The 25,849-nt window shown below is 47.8% G+C and overlaps 1 protein-coding gene across 6 annotated transcripts in view; it reads right to left on the minus strand.

Annotated features, from left to right (window-relative positions):
• The window catches only part of LOC113951318 (transmembrane protein 132B-like), a 230,497-nt gene extending 204,819 nt beyond the window's left edge, over positions 1-25,678 (minus strand). Inside the window, exon 1 of one of the 6 annotated variants that reach the window (XM_027652173.1) lies at positions 25,481-25,678. In XM_027652173.1, the coding sequence (XP_027507974.1) occupies positions 25,481-25,565 (85 nt within the window). In that variant the 5' untranslated portion in view covers positions 25,566-25,678. Of the gene's footprint in view, positions 1-8,165; positions 8,205-20,421; positions 20,499-25,480 lie in introns of those variants that run through there. The other 5 variants (XM_027652178.1, XM_027652176.1, XM_027652175.1 and 2 more) reach the window with 5 other exon arrangements.
• Positions 25,679-25,849: the final 171 nt, after the last annotated feature.

Genomic DNA, 25,849 nt, shown 5'->3' on the forward strand with positions numbered 1-25,849 from the left:
CTCTCAGTCTCAGGTCTTGACAGTTTTCATTTCTTAAATGTCTTTCAAATGAATGTGGATGTTTAGAGAAGAATTTTCATTTTCATTCAGTGTATGAGAATGGCCTTTCTGGCTACAGCTGTCTCACAAAAGAAGTCAGTGCTTGATCATGTTTCCAGTTCATCCAAAAAAAAGCTGAGGACTGTAAAGACTTACCAGGGGAGCACTTGGGAAGGACAGCTGCTTCCCCAGCCTCTCTTACCTGCATGCATTGAGTCAGGTCCCCCAGCTTTCATGGTAGCTGTTGTATTATTATTATTATTATTATTATTATTACTACTACTACTACTACTACTACTGTTATTACTATTCCCAAAACAACACCAGGAGTGATACAATAGGAGGGGGGTGACGTGGGCTCTGCTTTGCTGAACACGAACATAATTACACATGTTCCAGTTGCACCGCAGTGCCTTTCTGTCTGGAAGTGATTCACGGGTCCAAAGGAGCTCAAATAGAATTTAAATTCCCAGCGGAGGGTTTACAGACAAAAAAAGGAAAAAATACAGAAGTCTCAAAATGGGTACATTTGATCTAAATGTCTTGGAGAGAGAGATATTGAAACTCCACAGAACTATATTTAGGCTCACTTTTCAAAGAATAAATGCACTTCAAATCTCTTCATTAGCTCCATTCTTCAGCAGTGGTTTATTCTGCTGAAAGCAAACTCTCTGTACTTCAGAGACGAGTGTGGTGGCCCCTCTTCCCACAGTGGTTACAGGGCACTGGGTGATTGAGGGTCCCTTCCCACCTCAGACACGTCCCCATGGAGACATGGCTGGGAAAGAGGATACTTACTGATTCAAGGGCTGTCAGCACATTTGGGGTGTAAAACCCCATCCAGATCAACCCATGGCTGTGCCCACACCTGCCTCTCTCCACCCGGCAGGACCAGGGATCCCACTCCCCTGCATGCAGACACCCGGGTGAAGGTAGGACAAATTACCTCTGAGGCAGCCCACTCCTCTGCAGCAATTAAACAGAGAACCAAAACACCCTTTTTAGGATGACTAATTGTTAGACAAGACACATCCCACATGTGGCCCGCTCCTCCTCAGCATCACCAGCCCAAACTCAACATGCAGGGGGGAGCAAAAGCATTTATTGCTCTCTTTTGGTTACCTCTGAAAAGCCACACAGCAGTGACCCAGGGATGGATCTTCCTGTAGAGCCAAGCCAAGCTGCCTCTGGAGTCCTTTCCCCACAGCAAAACTGCTGAGCATCCACCTGGAGCCTGGTGGCCCCTGGGGATACAGTGTACAGGATCACTGCTGACACAGCAGCTCCAGCCCTGCTCCAAATGCAGGTCAGCTCCTCCCTGCCGCCCTCGCTGCTCGCACAACACAAACACGGATGCAGCACCCACCGGGTTGGATCTGGACCATGAAGAGCCCTGAATGACCAGACCCCACTGTGCCACAGGTCACAACACCCCAAGGCCACGTGAAGCAACTGCCTCCCAGCTGCAAAGTGCCACACAAGAGCCCCCACACTACAAAAGTTTTAACCAAATTTCAGCCCAGAAAGTCGGTCAGCTGCAAAGAGGGCATCCAGTTTGAACAGGTCAGGCACAACCTGGAGGGACAAACACGGCAGACTCTCCTCAAACCACTGCAATAATGCATTTTACAGAGAGAAATCCCCATGCTCTAAGTCAGCTCAGATTTAAGAAGCCACATACTTCAAATGTCTCTGAAGGATACTAAAATGAAAACTCAGTCACACTGCACTATGACTACTGTGAAGCACTATTAAAGAGAAGCTAACATTTGTTTTCAATTACCCAGCGTATATTTGAAAGACTAAAATTTTCTCCAAAGTATTAAATAAATGTGTGTGTTTACTGTGCACTTGTGCATGGAAAATGAAAGTTGTCTGACAACCATTTCCAAATACCAACATTTTACCGATATCATTATATTGACATATAATGAGTGTCCCTGGGCTTCAAACCATGTTAAAAAGTAAAATTAGAAAGCAGAGGTATGCTAAACACTCCTCTTCGAGATGTAGAATAAATGCAAATTATAAAAGTAGGATTTTATTCGCGTATCTCCATTTTGTTCATAGCAGATCACGTTCCATTTTAGTCAAACTCTCCCGAAAAAAACGACACAGAGCAGGAAAGTTTGTGGCAAATGTAGAATGACATCCATAAATTTATGACCTAACTAGACTGACATTCAATGCAATGCAAAGTGTTTGCCAATCAATAGCCACGAGCATCATTTCCCCGCAAACAACATTCCTGTGCCACAGCCTCCCACCAGCAACAGGCAGTGCCGTTTCCTGCTTAACTTCACCATCACTGCAATCTCCCCTAATCAATGATATCGACGGGTCTGCAAGATCAAAATCCAGCAAGCACAGCGCCGAGGCAGCGGACAGTGGGAATGGGTGTGTGGCAGGGACGGTGCGGGGTGCGCGGCGCTCCGGCAGGGTTGCTTAGCAATGTAACCCGTGTCTGCCCATCCCGCCGCTGCTCCTACACACAGGGAGGAGAGAGATTTCAACAGCAACCCAAATACCGGCGAAGAGAAGCAGGAGGAATAACCGCGTGCAAAATAAGCGCTCTGCCTTTTTCTGTGTGATTTAAGAAAATTTAACTCCCAGCTCTCCGAGGCATCACAGGAAGCAGGGTGGTGCTGGTTGATTCAGGCAATGTCTTGCTTCCCCTGCTGGCATCCCAGTGACTTCAGTGCAAAGCTTACTATGCCCAGAAAGAAACCCAAAAAGAAAGCTGCCCTGGGAATTGGGGAGCTTGGGCACAGCCACGACAATGGTTTTGCCCCTCCTTCTGTTGCAAAGTATCACCAGAGTGCAAACTTTTCCCAACTACTAAACCATTTTGCTGGGATCTCCAGTCAGGATGGATTAATGACACCAGAGATTGATTTGAGTCACTGACAGCTGTGAAAAATGAAAAACATCGTATTTATGGGCTGCAATACCATAACTGGACATGGCAGGCAGGGCTCTGGAGCAGTGCTCTGGGATGTGCAGATGGGACAGAGGGGCCCGTGCTGCCTGAAGCCTTATCCAGCAGATGCTGCTTATACTTAGATAAAACGAGCTATATAATCTCCCTCACACAGGAGAGATACTGCACACCTGAGCAATAGCAAGGGAATAGGGAGGTTAATTTTTTAGTTACTCTACACATTAAGTCCTTCAATTAAAGACTTAATTCAGATTTGTTAGACATACATTAGGTGCTAAATTCCTTCTGATAATTGCTGAAAGTGACCTGCAATGTGCACAACATAATCCTGCAGTTTCTATATTGCTCCCAAATAGCCCCAAAAAAGGCTGTGGGGGCAAAAAAAAGGGCTTCTCAGGCCCCTTTTGAGCACCTGTGCAACCAGCAGGTTTCTGGTGGGCAACTTGCCCGCTTTGCTCAGTATCAGCACCTTCACTGCCCAGGACACAGAGATCCCCAGTGGGGACCAAGTAAATGGTCAGCAATGGCAGGGTGGATGCAGCATCCCTGTGGAGCACACACAAGGGATGTCTCTGAGTCAATCACTGAAAATCCCTCTGCACCAAACCCTGTCAGAGCATTTAGATCATCAACTAATAACTGTCAATCTCCATTTGTTTGCAATGCTGCAAAGACTTCCATAATTCTCTTAGAGATATAAAAGAGGCGCTCTGATTTTGCTTTAGATGAAAGCATGTGATAGTGTTAGCTGCTGGTAAACCTTGGAGACAGTATTTATACAGCATCAGAAACATTTGCAAAGATGGAAAAAAATGCCTTTAGGCTGCAAGTCCTTAAAATCTACAACCCATACCCTGAAAACTTTGATGCCTCTGCCTAAGCACGCTGCAGGATCTCTGCCTGTTGGTATCATGATCACCCCAACAAGGCCACACTGTGCAAAGGAAACTATGAAATTTTGACAGGGTATTATTCTTTTTCCTAAGGTCTTTTATTTTTTAAATGTAGAGGAGGATAGAGTAGACCCAGAAACTACTGTCTCCCCCTTGTACATGGAAGAGGCACAGCACAAATTGCACAATAAAATACCTTGAAGCCCTTTCCTAAGCAGAAGGCAAGGCAGCGTTGATAATTTATTGCAGAGGATCACGTTCTTCCAGGTACCAGGAGGGAAACACTGTCACTGCATTTCAAGCATCAAAACCTCCTGGAAAAAAAAAAAAGTCAGGCTTGTGCCTATGTGGTCACTTTGTGTAGCTGCTGGAGGTAGATAGGCAGAGGTGGTGCTGCTATATTAACAAGGTATCTCACTCCAGGTGCTAAGAGATCTCCCATCCCTGTGGGCCCAAAAAAGCCTGTCCTGGAGAGAGGGCAGGGACTCACACTGGTTTGCTGGGTGGCTGCATGACCTTGCAAAGGAAGCAGTAACACCAGTGGTTTCTCCTAGTGCATTTTTATGTACCTCGATGACCTGAGCAGAACTTGCCAGTTCACGTAAAGCCAAGTGAGTGCTTCTTAAATCCCACCTGAATGTGGGCACATTAACAACTGAGAAAAGAAGAGGAAAGAGAAAATGCTAGAGGGGAAAACCAATGCCCAGAGCAGGGGGAGATATTCAAACCAGCTTGCTTAACTGCTTAACTGACAAGAGAGGCCAGACAAGTAGCCAAGTTTATCAAGGTTTCATGCCTTTAGCTATACAAAGTGTATATAATCCAAAACATTCACCACTGTTTTCATTGCCTGTACCCAAGGGCAGGAACATAAAATGAGGTTGAGTCAAGTAGGATGATCAGCTCAGCCCCACATCTCCTGCTCCAGTCAGATGCTGCAGGATGATTCCCAGGTAGGGGTGTGCAGTGCTGTACAGGATGCAGGAGCTAAAGGCTCACCTCTGTTCCTGGCAGGGTCCAAAGTTACTGCACATCCCTGCCAGTTCCTTCTACCCATGGAACAAGGAGAACTGTTCTTAGCATCTTTTTCCTGCAGCTTGCAGAGTGCTTTTTAAAAAGAAGCAGGTGTGGAGAACTGCTGGTGGAAAGTATCATTAAAAAGAAAAAAAAGCCACCCTCTAGGTGAAAATCTAAAGTACAGCAAACTTACTAAAACAGGATGCGGCTTCTCAGCTACACCATCCCTGTAGCTTCTTTTCTCCCCTGAAGTTAAATTGAGGCAATTTTCATGAATACGTTAAATTGGCATGAAAAACTAAGAACAAAGAACAGTTTGTTTCTGCTTTGGAAATCCTTCTCTCCTGGTCTATTTAGATTTCTTGCCAGTATCCAGCATCTCCTCCACTTTCAATTTACCTTCAGTGTTATCACACATTCATTCTGTGATTCCTCACTGAAAAGAAAAAAAACATCAGCAGTAATTCAGCCTTCATTTTGAGGTCACTTAAAGGAGATTTCAGCTGCCCGACATGGAGCAGCTGAGGACTCCAGATTATTCACCTGTTGGTCCTGCAGGTGCTGTTTCTATGAAACTAAATAAGTGCTCGCCCAGTGGAAGTTTTTCCAAGAAGGAGCTGGAGTGACCATGGACGGAACGGTAGAGAGGGCACAAAGTAAAATTACATCATCATAAGGGGTGGGGGGGAAAAAAAAAAGGAGGATCTGGAACCACCTCTTTTTAATGCAAGGCAGAATTCTACTGTGCTGAAAATACTGACTGGCTGCTTTCCCAGGTAAAACGCCACTGCTGAAAGAAGGAGTCAATTACTGCCTCAAGGAACCCCCCTGTCGAGGCAAAAGAGGTATGTCAGACAATGTGTTGAACCCTCTCCATGATTAGAAAAAGAAAAGAGAAGGCTGCCTGTGCATCAAGCCAACACCTAGGAAATACAGGAAGATGTGGGCCCCTTTTCTTACCAGAGGCTGGCAAAGGGGGGACCATCACATGCCCTGCTCTGGGCTGCTCCACCTCCACTTCAGAGCAAAGCAACCTGGACCAGCCCGACACGCTCAGTGTTTGGCACAGGGATGATGCAAAATACTTCAGAGGAAGGTGCAGGGACTCCCCTCAACTTGCTATCTCCAAGAAACTCGCCTTTTTTGTTTTCATCTCCCTCCCTGGCAGGGACTGGAACCTCCTGGAAAGCCCTGTCCACAGCGGGCAGCACCAAGGGTGGGGCCATTTGAAGCCACAGAGGTGTCTCTGTGGGATCAGAGAGTTCCTGTGCTCTCAGGGAGGCAGATGGGCTGTTGTCATTAACTAACCCCATGTCAGGTCTTCTCCAAGGGTTTGGTGAACCTATCCAGGCACTCAGTGACCAAAACCCTGGTGTCAGGGGCGAGGGAGAGGAGTGTTATTGCCCTTGCAATCACAGCAGATAGATCTGTGAGCCCATAAGGGTGCCTGGTGAGAATTTTATCTTCCATCACCTAACAAACACTCAGTTTTAGTTTAAAGACAGGAGAAAAGTCTATTTTATCTGAGAGGGAGAAAAAAATATCTATATATACACACATGTATCTCGCTATAGTGTGTGTGTATATATAGAATATACATATACATGCACACATTTCACAGCTTTCAAAGAGGATGACAGTGTGTTTTCATATAGTGCATCTGAAGAAAAGGTCTTGTATCAGGGCTATAGCAGAGAAAACTTCATTTTGAAACTCAGGAATGAAAGGGGAAAAAAATAAAAGAGAGAGAGAATGCTTTCCTTCTTATCATGTCTGAGGAACTTAACTATAGTGATGGAAAGATATAAAACCTCAGACAGCAAAGCACTGCTCTGGAGACCACGATATGCATAAAACCTCCTGCAAGCCCTTGTTAAATGTTCCTACCCTCCAGCCCATACCTCCAGGGTGCAATTTTCAGGAGACAGAAAGATTTAATGTGCTTTGGTTGAAATAACCCCCTGGATTCTCACTGCAGAGACTGTCATGACAGTGTGTTCCTCTGGTTTATTATATTAATAAGCAGAGTCATTCAGAACTCAACATGATGTGGCTCTCTGACTTGCACATGACTGTGTCCCCAAGCTGCAGCAACACAGAGGCCTCTCCCCCAACCCCTGCTTGCAAAAAAAAAAAAAAAAAGCTTTGTTATTTTGAGGCAAAATAACCACAACTGCTTACAAACAAGGACACACGTGCAGGAGGCTGCCACGAGCACACAGAGGTAGGGGCTGAATTCACCCCCAGTCGCTTCCAGTTTCCACCCTGCTCCCTGCCAGGCTCCCTGGGATGCCAGTGATGCCCTCCCAGTCCCAAGCCCTTCATCCCACTCCCACCTCCATCTCATCCCTGTGCACCCAAGAAGCATGTTAAATGTCTTCTCCACTGACTAAAGCCAAATAAGAGTAGAAAACATAAGGCTGTTAAAATGGCAAAAAAAGTCTAATTCATGAACAAAGACCTCCTTCCTCTCCCTGGTTTAAAAACAGCACTACCCTTGCCTGAAATCACATGAACTTCCCCTAAACCCTCTAATCACTGCTCCCTGCCTTTATTTCCCAGCTGAGAGAAGCACCTTATGTTTATGCACACTGAGCAGCACCACTTGCATGGCTCTGAAGATGCCCCATGAGCAGCACTATTATTATCATCACTTTTCTGGGGTTTTTGGTTTAAGCACAAGCAGAAAGGAGATTGCATGACTGCTGCTGTTATCCCCATGTACTCAATGCATGAGGACCCCAGCTGATTTTCTGCTCCCCTTCCCATAAAGGCTTTTTATTTTTCCCTTACGATGCAGCCTCAGGAATATGTTGTGTGGCAGAGGTTTTATACCATGTAAATGATGGATATTGTTCGTGTACTGATTATGTCAAACCCAGCTATTCACCTTTGCTAGGACTGCAATTACTTTAATAGCCATTGAAAAACTAAATTGGGGAGAAAAATAACAGAAACTTTCCAGTATGGCTTTCTAAACTAGAGCACTGCCAAGAGTGACCTGACCTCAGACAAGTCACTTATGTAGCCACTTATTTTAAAAATTAACTGAGCTTGTCCATGCACGGAAAACTGAGCACTCTGGAGGGTTCTGGGCACAAATGGGTCCGAAAAGGTTCAAAATTCAGCCCAGTCACATCTTCTTCATTTATCACCACCTGCTTAAGCTGCTACAGCACCTGGATCTTCCCAGCAGCCAAACAACCTTCTAACACTGACATCAAACATGCAGAATAAGGTCAAACAGCCCACAAGACAAGCACATTGACCGTCACCTCTCCTCTTTACAACAAGTTCACTCTCCTCCATAGAAAAATGTCAGCATGAAACAAATTTCTTCAAAGGTCCCCTTTTTGCAGCTGGAGCAACCGTTCCCCGTTCCTCCATGTAGTTCCCCTGCTCCTCCTCCTCTCCCTGGATCACAGACAGATGCCAAGCCATGGAAGTTATTCTTTTACAGCATCTGGTTCCTTGGCAGACTCCTCAGGCAATTATGTTCATAGTTTTAAAGCTGTCTCCAGCTCTGCTTCATGAGTTTGATGCTTTTGGCTTGTAGCAGTCTCTTCTCATCTTCCCTGTCCATCACACTGGCTCAATGTTGCTCTTAAAATATGGGAATCAGAGCATTTGCATCTCCCTCTAATTAGGAGCACAAATAAACAATACCCCACGTTGTTCTTTAAACACAAGCACTTATTTTGCTTTCACAGCCATTTTCAGGAGGCCCTGGGCACCCCCTTGGTCTTGAAGTACCATGTACTTGGAGTCATGTGAAACGACTGACACAGCTTGGACAATTAAACCTCCACACAAACAAAGCAGGGGCTTTAATTCTTTTTTTTTTTTTTTTTTAGACAGGTTTGCATTTCTACTTGGATGCTCCCTCTCACCAGCAGTGCTCAGAATCACTTTTTTTTTTTTCCTGCAGACAAACAGGCAGAAAAACATCCACACAGAACTATGGAAATCCCTACCTGGAAGGCTTCTGGACAAATGGGCTCTCTCACAAAGAAGGATATAGTCCAGCCTTAAAAAAAAGGAGCAGGGGGGTGCGGGTGTGGTGGGAATCCGTGATCCCCAAAGGTCCTCCCAACACCATAGGAAGGATTTTGCATTTACTGCCAGTGAAAGGTTTCAGACAAACGGTGAGGGACAACATAGGTCATCTCCCTCATCATCAGCCCAAAGCAACCACCTCCTGGGATAAAAGGATAAGCTGATGCTTGATCCGGCTTTTCTGATTAAAGCTGCCAACAACTAACAGAGATCCACACACCTGTTCAAGGACCTGCAGCTCATTTTGGATGAGCCGAGGCAAGGCCACCACAGGGTGACAACCTCTGGGCACCCCTGGCTGGCATGGGGCACCAGATTGGGCTTTCCAAAAAACAAAAACAAAGCAAACAAAAAAAGAAATCCCAAACCACGCTGTCTCAAGGGCACAGAGTCACCACCCTGAGGTCTCACAACTTAATAACAGCAGAATAAATTTGGTGGAACTCCAGTTGTTAAAGAGGCATTTCAACCAACTTCGCACGTTATCCTCAGGGAATGCTTCATGGAAGCAGCACCTTTGCCGTGTCTCACCAACAGAAGCAAGCTGCAAACCATTCCAGAAGCACACCCACTGTGGCAGCTCCTGACCTCCCAAAATTCTCTCTTTAGAGAAGTAAGTAATAGCCTGGCCTATTGCTCACTGCTTCCTACCATCGCTGGCTCAATGCCCAGAGCACAATTAATTGGCCTGGCTTGTGAGAGTGTACATCCAACTGAATGGTGTTTCTCTGCCTCAGGAAAAACCACGAGCCCACGTCCAAATCCAGCCCAGGACCCACCAGGAATGGCTCATGCATCTCCAAACCTGGAGAATGTATGGCCACAGCCAAGAGCCATGATGGGAAAACCCACTATATAACTCTTTTCTTTTCCTTTTTAGCACAGACACAGCTTAAACCTTCTCTGTCTCTGGGCAGAGTCCTCACCACGAGGAACAGAGGGACAGACAGACATGAGCAGTGCAGCCATGGCACTGGCACCCAGTTATAACAGGTCTGTTCATTTAATGGGGCCAGTGGCTTGAGATGCTTGTGCTGGGCAGGTCAGAGGAGGAGGGATGCTCTCCTCCCCTGGGCAGGAGGGAAGCTGGATGCTCTATCAGTCCTCATCCCCAGCATCCAAAGGCCCCATCTGGAGCATGGAGCAAACAGACCGAAAATGGTGCTCCCTCAGCACAACAGCTGCAGCAGCACTGGGCTTCCTCATCACATTTGCACTAACCTCCTGTCCCCCCTCTCTGCTGCAGAGGTGCCCAGAGCCCAGCTGAGAGAGGAGTCCTGGGTAGGCAGGGATGCAGGGCATATTTATCCTTTTTGAAGTAATAAGCCCATAAAGAAAAAAAAAATACAACAGATTTCAGCATTTAAATGCATTTCCATAACTGTTTGCAATGATTCTCAGGCAGCAGCCTTCATTAAACTGGAGCTGAGGCTGAGAGCACCAATTAGCAGGATTTAAAAAAAATAAAAAAAAAAGTAATGAAACCGCTGCAGTTATCCCCAAATAAGGAGTACAGGCCCAGCCTAATATTTTATGCCTGGCTTTGCTGGAAACGATGGTGGGTTAATGCTCCAAGAAGGTGGAGTGCACAGTCCCCCTGAGCAGCCCCAAGGCTGTTTGCACAGCACCATTTGGCTGCTGGGGGAGGAAAGATGTAAAATATGGCAGGTCATCCCTACATCCACTGGCATAAAAACAACGAAACAAAGGAAAAAGAAAAGTCCTGGCAAAGCACTGGTGGGCACCTCCCTCTGTTCATCAGCCCCCAGGCAGCTGGAGGAGGAACCAGCAGCCGTGAACTGTCCAGCAGGTCTCAGCAGTCGCTCACACCCACTGTAGAAGATGCTTGAGCTACTTTAAAATCACATAGAAAATTACAATTACTCTTTTTTTCCAGTCATTTGATATTTTGGCAAATGCTTTAGCTTTATGCTGTGCAGGACAGTTCTACCAGTGGACCATGGCAGCGTGGCCCTGCTGTGTCCCTGCTACTCAGCTCCCACCATGGGAACTGCTTTCCAAAGCAGTAAAATTACTTATCCAGTTTTCCAACCTACAAAAGCCTCCATATCAGCTTTGTCCAGTTTAGCCCCAGACTGGCAGCAAAAGACACTCAATTGTGCAAAACACAAGCCAACACAGAAGATCAGATCATCTATTTAAAGGGTGAATGTTATGGATTTTTATTTTTTCTGTAAGAGCCATGAGCAATTATTTTGGAGCACAAAGATCTTAACCATTCATTTATCCTGAGAATAAAAGTGGGAGAAGGGGAAATGATTGCTTTTTCATTATTTGTCGCACTGCCAGTACTGAATCAAAGTCAGAGGACTGCCAGAAGATCTCCTTTGATCCAAATAACTATCATTCTCATAAACATTTCTACAGGGAGAAAACCCAAAACCCCAGTCCAATCTTTCCACCATGATTCTAAAGATAAATATATGAACAACAAAAGAAATCTTCTTCTTCTACACATAAGACTTTGCCATTCAAGCCAGGCACAAAAGCTTTTTAAAAGAGATGCTGTCAGGGGGAAATCCAGAACTGGACTAGAAAAAGCCAAGCTTGAAGATTCACATCATCAGCCCAACACTGTAACATCACTCAGAGTGAGTTTGAGAGATCAAAAAAAATTATATATATATCTATATATATGTATAAAAGATTTTACATCAGGAACCAATTTACTTTTGCTGCTCCACAGAGCAATCATGCCTCAGGACCCGCAGCTAAATGGCTGGAGCTCACATAACTGGAACAGCAAAGAAAGCAGCGGAGAACTTTAATGGTTTATGAAATTCAATTGAAATTGATGGTTGGAAAAGTGAAACATTTAACACCCCACCAATTTAACATCAGTGCACACGTGTGCATGTACACACAGACATGGACATGGACCACAAAAGGTGGGAGCTTGTTTTCCACTCACTTACATGTCCGTGATCCTCACAGTGCTCCCAGGGAAGGAGATGGTACCCTCATAGACTAAATTAAACAATATATAAATATTTTAATACCCCCAGACCTTTTTCCACCAGAACCTCTAATATAAAATCCATCTTTTGTGAAAATGGCAATACATTATTACAACCTGCCCCGTTCATGTCTCTGAAATATAAGAAGCCACATGCTGCACTTCATCTTCAGCTAGAGCAGGAATTCAAAAACCCTCCCTGCTATTTGAGAAGACTTTGAATAAAGTGTTTGCAGCTGATGTACTTTTCCAGCACAGATCTCTTCTGTTATGAAGCCTGTCTCTGATGAACAGTAGAAAAATATTGTTGACAGGGGTGTACTTTTCCATCAACTCAAAAATATCATTTTGCAGAATATTTTCACAGCTCAGCAGAAGGTGGAAAGAAAGACAATATTATGACTAGATAAGTAAGAAAGAAGACATTCATTATAATTAGCTTATAGTAGTTTTCTTGTTGGTTTTGGCTTGCTGGAACAAGGTTCTTTACTAGTCAGAACCCCAGTCTGACTTACAAAGCCAAACTCATGATAATCAAAGATTAACCTGGGTAAAAACAATTAGAATTTGGCCAAGTTTAGACACCAGGCAACAACAAGTACCACCAGTAACCTCGACATCATGACCTCTAGTGCTCCAGGTGCCTGGTCAGAGCGGTGCTTTGGGATGCATCACCCCAACTGAGAAGCAAGAAAGGAACGACCACGTCCTGGCAAGTGTCACACTATCATTTATTGAGCAACTCAAGGCACATGGACACTGCTGACTCACAGAAGGACTGAAACACCAGGAACCACTGCACTGGAGCATCCATCATGCCACTACCATCGTGCCCTGGGAGGAGGCACAGACATGTTCATGTGGGCACTTCCCACAACCAGATCACAACTGAGCTCGCTCCGGTGCGCTGAACCAGTTGATTCATGGGGAGGCTTTGATGTGCAAATTAATCATTATAACTTTTAACTGAGCTAATATAAGCGTCATATGTTGTTAATTACACAATGCAAGGGGAAAAAAAAATCGCGAATGAATTTAACCGCTTAATCTAATCGGGATGTCAAGTTGTGTTTTAATTACAAATTGTTGTGTAGCAGCAAAGCATCTGCTGCAATTCAGCGACTCTGGTCCCACAGCAAAGTCCCACTGTGTCTCACTTGTGTGCTCAGCATCCAGCTCTGCTCACTGCAGCCCCAGCCACTCCCAAACACCAGGCCAAGCCTGTGGCACTGAGCTTGGCATGCTCAAACCCCACCGTTTGTAACCCCTCTTTTAATCTGAATGAACATTTCCATACGCGGGGGCAGAAATCTCTACGATCTTCCACCAACTCAGTGCTTGTCAACTTACATAAGCAAGAATCAAGTGGTGCCTTTGGAACCTGTTTCCTCTCGGTCCTTTCAGTTAAGGGGAAAGGAAAAATAAAATGCAATTACAAAGAAAAACCAAAAACAAACAAACAAAACTCTCCTGAACTTTGTAGTGCCTAGAGCAAGTTTTTACAACCAAATTAAAATCCCTGAATGTTGTGGCTTTTAACGGAGACACTGATACAGCCAAGCAGCCAGAGCGGGGCAATGCACCTGCCTAATGCATCAGCTTGAGAATGTGTTACCATGAGGTACGTGATGATGACATTGCTCACTGTCCGACTGTCCCTGCAGAAAAACATCCACCTGCCAATAACTCTGCTGGTAATTACCCAGAGAGTTTCAGGGAGGACAGAAGTCCTCTGAAATGTACAGCAGAAACATGGTATCTAAAAAAGGAAAAGCAACCTATTGTTTCTTTATATTATTTTTTAACTTTGATAGAGTTCCTACTTGTCAAAAAGAGGGGTGAAAAAAACCAACACAGCCTCTGAGCACATTAATGTGCTTCAGATTTTGCCACAATGTTACCCATATTAAAGCAAAAACCTGCAGTATTTTTGGTTGGGTTTTTTTTGAACACCAGGGGGCTGATTACTGTGAAATGATCTTAGGCTTCTCCCACTAAGTGGACAGATGGATTGCTACTTTTGCAACTTCTTTTTGCAGCGTTGAATTCAGTTGCTGGCGGGAGGCTCCGTTCCAGCACTCTCCAGCATCATTTCTCTCCTTGCACTTGTCATCTCGCTTCCCAGCCTGAGGCTGGAGTATGGAAGGGGCTCTCTGCATGGCACAGGAATGTGCACACACCCTCTGAGCCAAAGGCTGGACCCCACCATGTGGGTACCACACGAGCCCTGCACCTCTCTCGTGCCCACCCTGGGGGAGAGAGAATAGCAGAGGTACACTAGAGCCCCACACCTGGATTTTCGTGCCAAGGGAGCTGGTGGTGATGATATGGAGAGAAATGCCACCAGCAAAAGCCACACCAAAAATGAGGTCTCTCCAGCATTCCAGCAACCAATCTGGAATTTAAAAGCTTCTGTGAGGTGAGAAAGAAACAAAAAGCACTGCTAGGCAAAAGTCACCTCCTTAACTATTCTTTAAAGGAGAAATTTTACAAAGTGAAAACTGAAACGCTGCCAAACTTCATCCCTTCTTCCCTGACAAACACATCGAGCCCATTCAAAGCGGCTCACGAACAGTTGTGAACAATTTGGGTCCCTGGACAGCAGTCACTGCACTTGCAACCCATCATTCTCACAGGCAAAACACAGCTGGTCGAGAGAAGAACTCAAAAGAAACGTCTCAGCATTCAGGGAAGGGAATTGCTCATTCAGAAGGTGCTTTTTAGTAATCAGACCTCTGAGGGGACAGTGCCTGACGTGCCCACTGTTGGGCATTATCCTACTGCAGCCCAGGGACCGCAGCCCCTTTAAGACAAGGACAAGGGACAGAAGGAGGAAACACTCAGTTTGATCCGAGGAAGTGAAAAACCCCAGGAAAAGCAAACTGCCAGTCCCAGGAATGACTAAGCACAGAGCCAGGCAAGGCAGGCACGGGGCTGGCTAAAGCAGCCACACAGCACCCGTTCCCAGATCCGTGCCAGCTCTGAAGATGTGCTGTGTGGAAAAGCCATTTCTGAGGGGGGAAGAAAAACAAACCTAAACCTAAAAACAAGGACTCAGTTCTTTAGCAAGCCTGTGAACTGCCTGTGAGTGTCTATAAGCGTCCTCATCCGTCTGTAACTCCTGCTGATGCACAGATAGCAATATATGGGTCAATAATCGTTTATCTAAAGATATGTGTCAGCCCATCTCTCCTCCGCTCTCTGACAAACCTTTTACAACAACCACTTACTTTAACCCTGAATTATCTGCCTCTGCTCATCTTCAGGGAGAATCAGCACAGCAGAGAAAGAAGCAGGCAATTCCCTGTGATCTGAAAGCTCACTTTCTAAATCAAATCAATTTTTCTAACGTAATTTGCCTCATCTAAATCACTGACCCATGCATTTTCTCACAATCCTTTGACAAGCGCTGCACCAATTGAAGCAAAGCTAAAACACTTCAACCAGACCAATTCATAGAAGTCTTTAGAGGAATTCTTTCATCGCTTTAATTAATTCTTTAAGTACCACAGTGGGATGCTCTGAATTCAAACCCAGTCCAAGGAGTAATGATTATACTAATGGGAGAAGCTGTGCAGTAAATAAATGCAAGTGCTCTGCTGAAAGACATCATTTTCAATAGGAGACTGCCATTCAGGGAAGATAACTGTGTTTTGGAGATAATAACTCAGATGATGAAGTCCCACAGACTGAAGCCTGAAACAGCAATTCCCAGACTCTCCATACCTAACAGGGAAGCATTTTGATGGATACACAGTAGAGCTGGAGCTGCTCCTGCTCTCAGCCCTTTGCTGGCCGCTGTCCCACCACGATCATCACCTCGGACACAAGTCCATGTAGCAGCTGAAACTGCAGCAATACAGGATTGATTCAGCCTGTCCAGCTGCAAACCCTCTCCCCTCCCCACCCAGCCTTCAGCTGGGGCTGAGCATCAGCCACGAGAGCTGGAATTTGTCAGTGGCTCTTTTAACACAACAGACCACAGGCACAGGGGAGGGATGAGAGTTTTGCAGCCGTGACAAAAGGAAACTGCTCGTCTTGGATGGGCTCAGTGCTGGAAACCACACGTGGGGCATTTGCCCAGGGGACATGGGGAGCCAGGCTGCTGACACGGACTTGGACTTGTCTTTATTGGCACCACTGGCACAGGAAGGCAAGGTGGGACTGTCATACTGCAGGTGAGCTGTGGGGAAAGAGGGCCTAGGGCAGTTTGGGAAAACATCTAAAAGTTTGCTGGTTGCTGCCAGAACCAAAGCAATGACTTCTCTTTGACCTTCCCTTTTTTTTTAATTGGCTAAATGCAATAAAGCCTTTTAATGCATTCAATTTGTTGGGCTGCAATATGCTTTCAAGAGAAAGGGGAGAAGACATTTTAACTCTGCATGAGCAGGATGCTTTGATAAGACATAGCTGAAGCTGTATCCAGGAGCTGATACTTGTCAAAGCTCTGCATCCCCCAGGGCTTACAGCAGACACCAGCAATCTCATTATGACACTATAATAAGTGAAATAAGGTGCAGAAGATGGATATTTGGGTTGTAAAGGGATATGTCTGAAGAACAGCTCCTCAGTGCAGTCCCTGAAAAGATGTCCCCAGTGCCCATGGGCTGCCCAGCTCCATCATGCCAGGGAGGTGAGGGCTGGGCACCATCACCTGGGCTCTGCTTTGTAGAGTTGTCTTTGATTTAGCAATACAGAACATAAACTCCATCTCCCCATTTCTACTTATGACTTCCCATAACAGTTTTAACAGGCTGGTGCAAATCAAACACAGCAGAAGAACCAAGTGTTAATTCAGCCCTTCCCTCACATAACCCATGGCACTCAGCCTCATGATACCAACTCTGGGGCACCCAAGAGAGCCCTGACACTCATCCACAGAGCTCAGCACAACTCAGGATGGGGCTTGGAGATGCCAAGCAGCTCAGACACCAAAACAAGCCAGGGCTGAGACACGGAGGAAGAGATGGTGCCAAAGCAGGGTTCAGCACACCAGGGCCAACCAACTGGCCACACCACCTCAGCAGGCTCCCACCCAAAGAGAGACTCACTCCTCAAAGAGCAGCAGCATAGAAAGTCAGCTGTCATCAAAAAATAACCCCAGAGCTCAGCTTCACCCAATACCTCTGTTCTCCCTCCTGCTGCCCCAGGGCCCCTCATGGCAACGATGGAGAGGACAGACCATGTCTTTGATGGTGCCCACCCTCTTCTCTAAAGCCCTTTGAGATCTACAGGTGAAAGAATGATGAATTATTTATATTCAAAAAGGAAAAAAAATGGCTCAACTCTAATAAAATTCATGCTAGCTTGTGTTTTTCTCTTCCTTGTTTCTCACCTTTAATGGAGTTGAGCCTTTTTTGCACCAATACTAATAACTTTCAGTGGACTGCTTCTAAGTGAAAGAGAGGAAATGAATAACTGAGCTGCATTAAAAGAAAGAAAAAAAAGGAAACCTTTGTATATTAATTCTCATAGCTGTCAGAGATGAGGATTTAATCATGTTAGTAACTAAGCTACTCCATTATTTCCAAACACCTTGGAGCAGAATGTCTTAGTGGGAGATGAATGAGATAGTGGGACTGTAACTGCTTTCCAAGTGTTTTCAGAGCATAATCTATGGCTCATCACCACGTGCATTTCAAGTCCTTGCCCTTTCTTCTCCAAATAACCTCCAGCTGTAAATGTATTTACACACCAGGTATTTACATGCCAAGCCCAGCTCCTTCTTTAGAGCATTTACCACTCTCTGTTTAACCATTTGTCCCTGTTTAATAGATTTGCCCGGCTGTGGTTTTGGATGGGTGGTAGGGATGGAAAGTTGGGGGTTCAGGTCATCCAATAAACGATGGGATGAAGCAGAGAAGAAAGTAGGCGGATACAGGAGAGGTCTAATGGGCTGTGAAGAGCTCTGCCAAAGGAAGCAGCAGAAGTCCTGCTGCATCCCTGAAAACCAGCCACGCTCAGGAACACACTGTACCCAACAGTTATCAGAGATGGGAAGGCAGCTCATTCACCAATTTTTCCAGCTCTAATTCCCGTGATTTGGGGATGGCTGAGGCACACTGGCCCTTGAGCTTGCCCTGACAGAGCTCTGCTGCTTCCAGAGAGCTTACCTTCCTCTCTGGGCACCTCTGCTGCAACCTTTTCAATGCCTGATTCACGGTGCAGGCGTGTGCTGTATCCTTTTTGCTCTCAGTGAAAGATAGTTAGACTTTGTGTTATTGGTCCCCTCTACCCCCAGCTCTCTTAAGTGCCTTTCAAAACCACCAGTGACACTCCAGACTGCTGTAGCCCTACGGAATCAGGGACAGAGGCACTGTGGGTGGGCAGCTGTTGTCTCTCACCAGACCAGGTGCTCACACTGGCCAGGGACTTGCCCCATGCAGACATCCAGACCAGCTCCTTCCAAAACTCATCTCTGATTTGCTACTTTTTCAATCAAAAATCCAGGTACCGAAAACCAGCCAGCAGCTACTGACTATTTGCCGAGTTTCTAATTACTGCTCGTTGCATAGAAACCTGCTCCATCTGCTCAAGGGTTCCCTTTCAGGGTGCACGGCCTCTGTCTTTTTTCCTTGTGAGTTTTATCCTTTTTTTTTGAGCTGCAGCATAAATGTTTTGTTTCCAGAGCTGCAGCATCCATTAAACAGCCCTCCCTCCCCGTTGTGGCAAAGGTCTTGCTGCTAAGCAAAAGCTGTGGCTAATTGACAACAACTCCTAAACTGAGATATAAAGTAGCTGCATCTGTCACTCATGCAAACAGCTGGCTCCGGCAGCTCAGCTGCTAAATAATGGAAAATGGTTCAGTTTTCTGACTCGGTGAAGATCCTTTATGAAAGAAATGAACATCTCTGGTGCTACAGAGCCATGCCCTGATCATTTCTGCATCTTAAAAATCTAACATTGCCCATAAAATTCCTAAGTAACATAAACCCCGTTCCTTCCACTACTCTCCCAATCAGAAAAACTGGATTTAAATCACCTGCTGGCAGGTTTATTACAGGGCCCACAAGCAGATAAGGTCCTGTGCACCAGCCCTCTGCACTTAACGGGAAATAAATCTCTGCTATGCCATCTGTTTTTGAAACATTTCCATACAAGCAAAACAAAACAAAACAAACAAAAAAACAAACAAACAAAAAAAAAAACACACACACAAAAAAACCCACAAAGATAACTTCACCTCTCATTTAACCTTCTAAAGGATTTTATTTCTGGGGCAATGAGGATGACATTTTCCCCTTCTCTAGCAGAAATGTTTCTCTTCCCCAGGCTGATTCACCAAACTCTGCCAGCAATGTGTATTTAGGGCACCTGTTACCCCTGTGTGGATAATTGGCTTGGGATGGGGACAGTTGCTTGGCCAGAGGCTACCACTTCCCACACCATCCAGTGGGCTGGTCACAGTGGAAACACCATCTCTCAAGCCTCCTGAACCCCTTGGCCCAGCCAGAATAAGGAATTTCGTCCCTGCTTCTCCATTTAGCCCCAGTCTGAATTGCATCAGTGGGATTTTTCCATCATTTCTTCCCATCCAGGGCAGCTCTGTGGCACTGTCACTGATGCCAAGCTAGAACTGCCTAAAAGGGGTGGTTTTACACCCCCCCTTTCCTCACAACCAGCGCTCTGGCTCCTGCAGAGCCTTTCACTGGATGGCAGCACCATTGCCCGGGGCAGGAGGACACACAACCACAGAGCCCTGAGAACCCTCTCCCAGAGATTTACCACCTTTATCACCAAAAGCCCATCCTCCTGCCCCTGCAGGTCTCCTCCTCCACCGCAGGGGAGCGATGGGGCAGAGCAGCTCCTGAGGGCCAGCTGGTGCAGGCACGGTGAGATGAGCAGAGCTGGTTTACATGCAGATTCCAATTAGTTTACTCAGCAGACAGCAGCCCCGTGGAAACCCCTCTGTTCCTGGCTATCTCTCACCCCTCAGGGCACCCCTTTGCTTCGCCCCTGACTACCACCACCACCAAAAAAATCAGAATAAACGGAGTTAAAAATCAAATGCTGCACTTCATTTTCACTCCTTTGCCTGAAGTTGTAAGAGACAAGACAGGATGTAATCGTCACTTTTCAAAATCATCTCCTGTGACAGGCAAATTGATCAAGTGGGGAGGCTGAGCTGCTTTTGAACTTGAACAAACTCACTTCCATGAAAGATGGAATGTTTACATTGCCTCTCAATAATGTTACTCTCCAGATTTAAGCCATAAGCTGCCCAGAGTGGTTACTTTAGCCTGCTGAGAGGTGCATGCCTCTCGCCATTTCATCACCAAAATTTGGAAAGAAAGAGTGGTTTTGGTGGGGGGGGGGAAACAAAAAAGGGAAAAAAAGAGAAAAGGAAAAAAGAAAGTGTGCTTGAATCTGGAGCACATCATAAATTCATGAAGCTTTCTAAATGCTGTCAGAAACAAACACATTTATGTAAACAAAAAAAGCTCAGAGTGTGCTGCAAGAGAATTTTTGGATAGTGTGGAAGAAACATTAGTATTTACATTGCACCTGAGACTCAAGTCCATCATGCAGGCTACTGCACAGTGAAGTCCTTCCACACTGAATTTACCCACCACACACACCCCAAGCAGCCCTTGCTTTACATCCCATTGCAGCACTCTACGTCACAGAGGGGAATGGGAACACCCAGGGAAAGCCAGACACTGGGCAATCCCCATCCCCTCCCGTAAGTTATCTCCAGGGACCTCTTTGCTTGTAACTTCTGCCTGCCTGTCCTCACGTGGGAACAGCTTCCCCTGAAATGCCAGCTGGGAAACTCCTGACAGCACGAAATCGAAGCATCTTCCACGACATCTAGAGCAGCACATGGTACCTCACACTCCTCAGCCTCCGTGGCACGTCAGTGCGAGAGGATCTGACAGCCGTAGTGGGGAAAGCACCACGTGCCAGCACATCAGCTGAGCCACTGACAGGGGTAAGAGCTAATGCTGTGCCAACAAACCAAGTCACTGCTTGTCATTAACAAACATTAGTTATATTTAGGCGGGGAGGGAAGGGGGAACCCAGTTCTGTGAATTAAATTTGTTGAGCTGACAGTATTTACTTCAGTGGGATGGCTTCTCATTCACTGGGAGGTTTATCAAGGCCAGAAGACCTTAGTTTCACTTGCTTCATGCAGGATGTAGGAGACTGTCACCTCCCCTTTGTTCCCCAGTCACACCTCTGAGGGAGAGCACAGGTTTGCAGGCACCTGCACGAGCGAGAGACATGGCTTGGTGAAGCCACCTCTCCATCACAGCAAAACTCCTGCTTCACACAAGCATCAACCACCAAGGTCAGGACAAGCAGCACTTGAGTTGCCATAACCCAGTGCTCTGAGTAACGACACCCTTTGCTTCCCCCATCCTTCAGCAGAGGGACCCTGCTGGGACACAGCCAGTACGGATCTCCTGAGCAGCCTGGCTGCAAAGCACATTTCTGAGGAGCTACGGAGAAGAGCAGGAGGACTCCCATTCAGCGTGGGGTCAGCAGGGTGGAATCTCCATCCCATCAATGGGAAATGGAAAAACCCTACATACCCTAAGGCCCCAGGTAACTCAGATCCCTCTGCCATGGTCCTGGTGCGCAGACTCTTCTCCCCAGGAGCTTTGAAACAAGGGAATCCTTGCCCAGAGATTGTGCACACCAAACATCTGCCCGGGCTCAAAGAGCGACCAAATCCATGATTGCAAACCCATCACAGCAGTTAAATAAATGGAGCCATCTCTGGCTCAGGAATGCATCCTTGATCCAAAAATCCTTCCTGAGGCACAAACCCTGTCCCAGCCTCAGCCAGCCTCTGCTCTGACCTCGTACAGCTGCTCCTGGGCTTCTACCTTCCTCGCCACGCTAAGCTGCTTTAAACATGGAGATAATAGGGCTGGGAGTGCCTATCATTCCCAGCAATAAAATACACCAAATTAATTGCACTTCATTGATTTTTTTTAATGTAACTATTTTGACATTCAAACCTCAGGAGACTCCATTGATCCGCCAAAGAGTGAGGTGTCAGTGAATGGAGTTCTGTGACCAAGCCTCACAAATCCAAGAAAATAGTCAAAACCCAAAAACAGTCAGTGATGTGAACTTCCCCATTTCAAATACGAAAAAGAGGCTGCAGCATCAGTGACAGGAGATGTTGAAGTGAAAAATACTGTGCAGGGCAAGTCACACAGTTGCCTCCTGCATTCCCAGAGAGCCCAATGCTGATCACAGCAACAATGCATAAATCCAAAGTAGCTTCACTGACTTCAGAGGAGCTGCTCTAGATTTACACTGATGGGAAGTAAAATCAGAGTATCTGAAATATATTGCTCTAATGGATGCTAGAGCAAGAGGCAGTATATTTCAGACTTCTTCCCGTACCCCACTATCCCCCAAATCACATCATTTTGAACAGCCACTGCATAGAATGTTGAGATCTGCACTAATCTGAGGACAATAACCCACATTTCAACAGTTCTGCAAATCTATTGTACGGTAGATAATACAGGTCTTTCATTTCTCTTCCTAAAGAGCCTCTGAATAAAAAGTGCCTCCATATTATGTAGAGTGATACAGGGACACATAATAAAATAAGCATAATGTCTCTCCACCCACACCTCCCTGGAGCCAGAGTCTAAAAGCAATTCGCAGGTCCTTCCTCACGCTCAGATGACAGCAGCCCAGGCGCATCCTACAGGGGCTGAAGGAGCCTGTTCAATAAGCTCTGCACACCCCATCCCTGCGTTCCCACACCTGCTCCGGGGTGCAAGGCAGGGGGAGCGAGCCGGGGGAGAACAGCACCAGGCACGAAAACAAAATATTCAGGTAACTCATCCAATGCCACTCACAGGATACCTATTCATATAACCTCGGAGACAGCTCCGCCGCCGCCGCCAGCGAGGAAGGCGGCCAAAACCCTGCCTAGATGCCAGCAACAAACGGGGGCCTGCTGCCAGCGAGAGACATCCTCGAGCTCAGCGTGAGCGGCCTTCGGCTGCCAAGCACACACGCACACCCTCTGCTCGCAGCCGTGCGCGCCAGCAGCCGGGCCGCCAGAGACCCGGGGCAGGAGAGTGATCTCTTAATTGGACCTTCACAAAGCTATTTAGGGGACCTGCCTGACAGGCGAACGAATGCCACCCGCTTTGAAGCGGCTGGAGAAACTCAGCCTGGTGCATCTCCGGTCCCCGAAACGCAGCCTGCCCAGAGCCGGCCCCGGCGAGGGGGGAAGGGAGGGAGCGAAGGCAAATAAATAGAGAAAAATGGCAAGAGCCCAACGCGACCGTCTGTGTGAGCCAGGAGCTTTGCAGGGATGGCAGCACCGCGGCATGACTCATGCAGGTGTCTCTCCCGTCTGCAACAACCCAAACCAAGATGCGGTTCGTTAACCCCTGTAATCCAGAGGAGAAAGCGGAGCCGGATCGCAGTGAGCCGCAGGAAGCCCAGCACAGCCCCGGAGGGAGGCGTTCCCGGGCTGTGCCAGCGCTCGCCTCTTTCGGAAGAGGTTTCCCCACATCCCAAACCCCCTCTCCACACACAGACGTTGCTGCGGTCCACGCCAGGGGTGGGACAGGGCAGGGGCAGAGCTCCGCTACGAAAGCAGAGGGATGCTGCAGCCGAGAGAGGCGCAGGCGGGGAGCGGATTCGTTATTCACAGCTTGAGCTGAGAGCGGACTGCGAGTTCCTAAAGCGCACATTGTGCAGGGAGGATTCAGAGCGGCGGAGAGGGATGGGTACGTCGGTAGGTTTGCAGCCACAAACTGTTTCAAAGTGGGTTTCCATATGTTTAAGCACTCAGAGCGCTGGAAGAATTACACCCACAGCCCAACCTCACCATGGTAGCTACCCACACAGGAGGAGAGAATATCAGGGGAAAGATTATCATTAGTGTGGCTAAGCAATAAATTAAAAAAAATAAATAAATAAAAAGGGGAAAAAAAAAAGGAAGGAAAACTTGTTCCTTCGCTGTTCCTAACTCTCTCCTCAAATAAATAAAAGGAGAGGTGCACGAGTACAGGGCATCACACTGGCAACAGAAAGCCATCATTCCACAGGGCAGTGCTCATGCCCTGTGTCCTGTGCTCGGTGCTGCACTCCCCACAACCTGCACCCCACTTTCCATGCCCTGCCCCCCAAAGTCTTGCACCCCACACTCGGCACCCCAGTTGCCATGTTGTGCTAAACAGGATTTCCAAGTGCCCCCGTGGCTGTGCACTCCCCAGCAGAGGAGGGAGCTGGAGGGCAGGGGCAAGCAGCACTTTTTAAGGTGAGCAGAGCAAGGACCCCCTTCTGTCCATCATCTCTGATGGACATCATCAAGGCTGATGTTTCCTTCCTAGCAAATTATTCCTACTGCCCCTGTAGAGACCTTTCCTAAAACACCGTCCCTACCTCAATGCATTCCTTGTGCCCTCCCCAGGAACTACAGCTGCTGCTATGACCCCTCCCATGGATCACTCCCTTTTCACCTAAAATCCTTGCATTTAGGCACACTCAAAACCCCCGTGAAGTTTCCCCAGCAGTCCAGGCTCCACGCTACGGCCGAACGTGTGCACCGTCCCGAACAGCAGTAAAAGCAAACGAATCCCCGAGCAACTTCAGCACGGATGCACCTTAATTAATTAGCTTTTAACAATCCCTATTTATTAGCAACAACATCTGCCAGGGAGCTCACGGGAGCAAGCAGAGAAGAACGTCCCCAGAGAAAAGTCCTGCTAAAGACTTTCCCAGGGGCACCGGTCTGGCTCTGCCAGCCTGGGGGTGAGCCCTTCCCCGGCAAACACCCACAAGTGGGACCCGAAAGGCTGCTCCCGAGTACAGCTGGGGGGGGGGGAAATAAAAAAAGAAAAAGAAAAGAACAGAGGGAGAGCAGCTCCCAGCCGCGCTCCCTGCCTCGCAGCTGGCTGCGATAAGGGAATCCCACCTGAGCCCACCCAAGGGCCTGACCCCTCTCCCCGCCAGCCCACGGAAACCCATTCCCCTCGGAATAAGGCGGAAGAAAGGCGGCACAAGTATTTTGTTACCGAAGGGATTTAACTCCTGCACATCCTTCCCCCCACCAGCGCCCGTGGATAGTCAGAAAGGACGAGGAGGGGGGGTCGGCCGCGCTGTGGAAAACCCCAAACCCCGCGACCCTTCTCCGTCCCTCAAGCGCTGTGGCAAGCCCAAACTTTTCCTTTCTCCCCCCCCCCAAGTCGGCAGCGACCCGCTGGCAGCCGCTGAAGCCGCGGGGCAGCCCCTGCGCAGGAGGCCGGGAACCCGCGACCCGCGTGGGGAGGGGCGGGGGGACACACGGGGAGGCAGCGGGGGGGCTGCGGCGGCGGAGCTGGATGGGGAAAACTTTGTGCGCCCCAGAGATGGGGCTCGGAGCGCGTCCCACCCGCAGCGCTGCGGAGGGACCCCGCGGAGGGAGGGATGGGGAAAACAACCATAAATAAAAACGGGGGAGGAGGGGGGGAATAAAAGAAATAAGAAGTGTTTAAAAAATAAACAAAAAATAAACATGAGGGGGTAAAAAAGAACAAACCACAAACATAACCACGGTGCCGGGGTCGCGGCGGCAGGACCAGGGGTTACCTCGGCACAGGAGCAGCAGCGGCGCCAGGAGCAGCGCGGGGCCCCGGGAGAGCATCCTCTTTGTTCCATGCCCAGAAGTAGTCATGGTGCTGATTTATTTGGAGAGGGGCGGCTGAGCGGGGGGGGGGGGGCCGGGGGTGTCGCGGCGGAGCCCGTAACCACTCCCCCCGCTCCCGCCCGCTCCTGCTCCGTCCGGCGGCGGGGCCGGCGCCCGCCGAGCGTGGGGAGGGGGGTGTCCCCTCTCCCCGCCGGCCCCGCGCTCACGGCCGCCCCCACCGCATCCCCGCCCCGGGGGGGCACCGGCGCCGCCCCCGCCCGCGGCAGCAGCAGCGGCAGCAGCAGCGGCGGCTCCCCCGGGGCAGCGGGCGC

This window comes from Corapipo altera, unplaced genomic scaffold (genome assembly GCF_003945725.1).
Source record: "Corapipo altera isolate COAL_440 unplaced genomic scaffold, ASM394572v1 67, whole genome shotgun sequence".
Lineage (NCBI taxonomy): Eukaryota > Metazoa > Chordata > Aves > Passeriformes > Pipridae > Corapipo > Corapipo altera.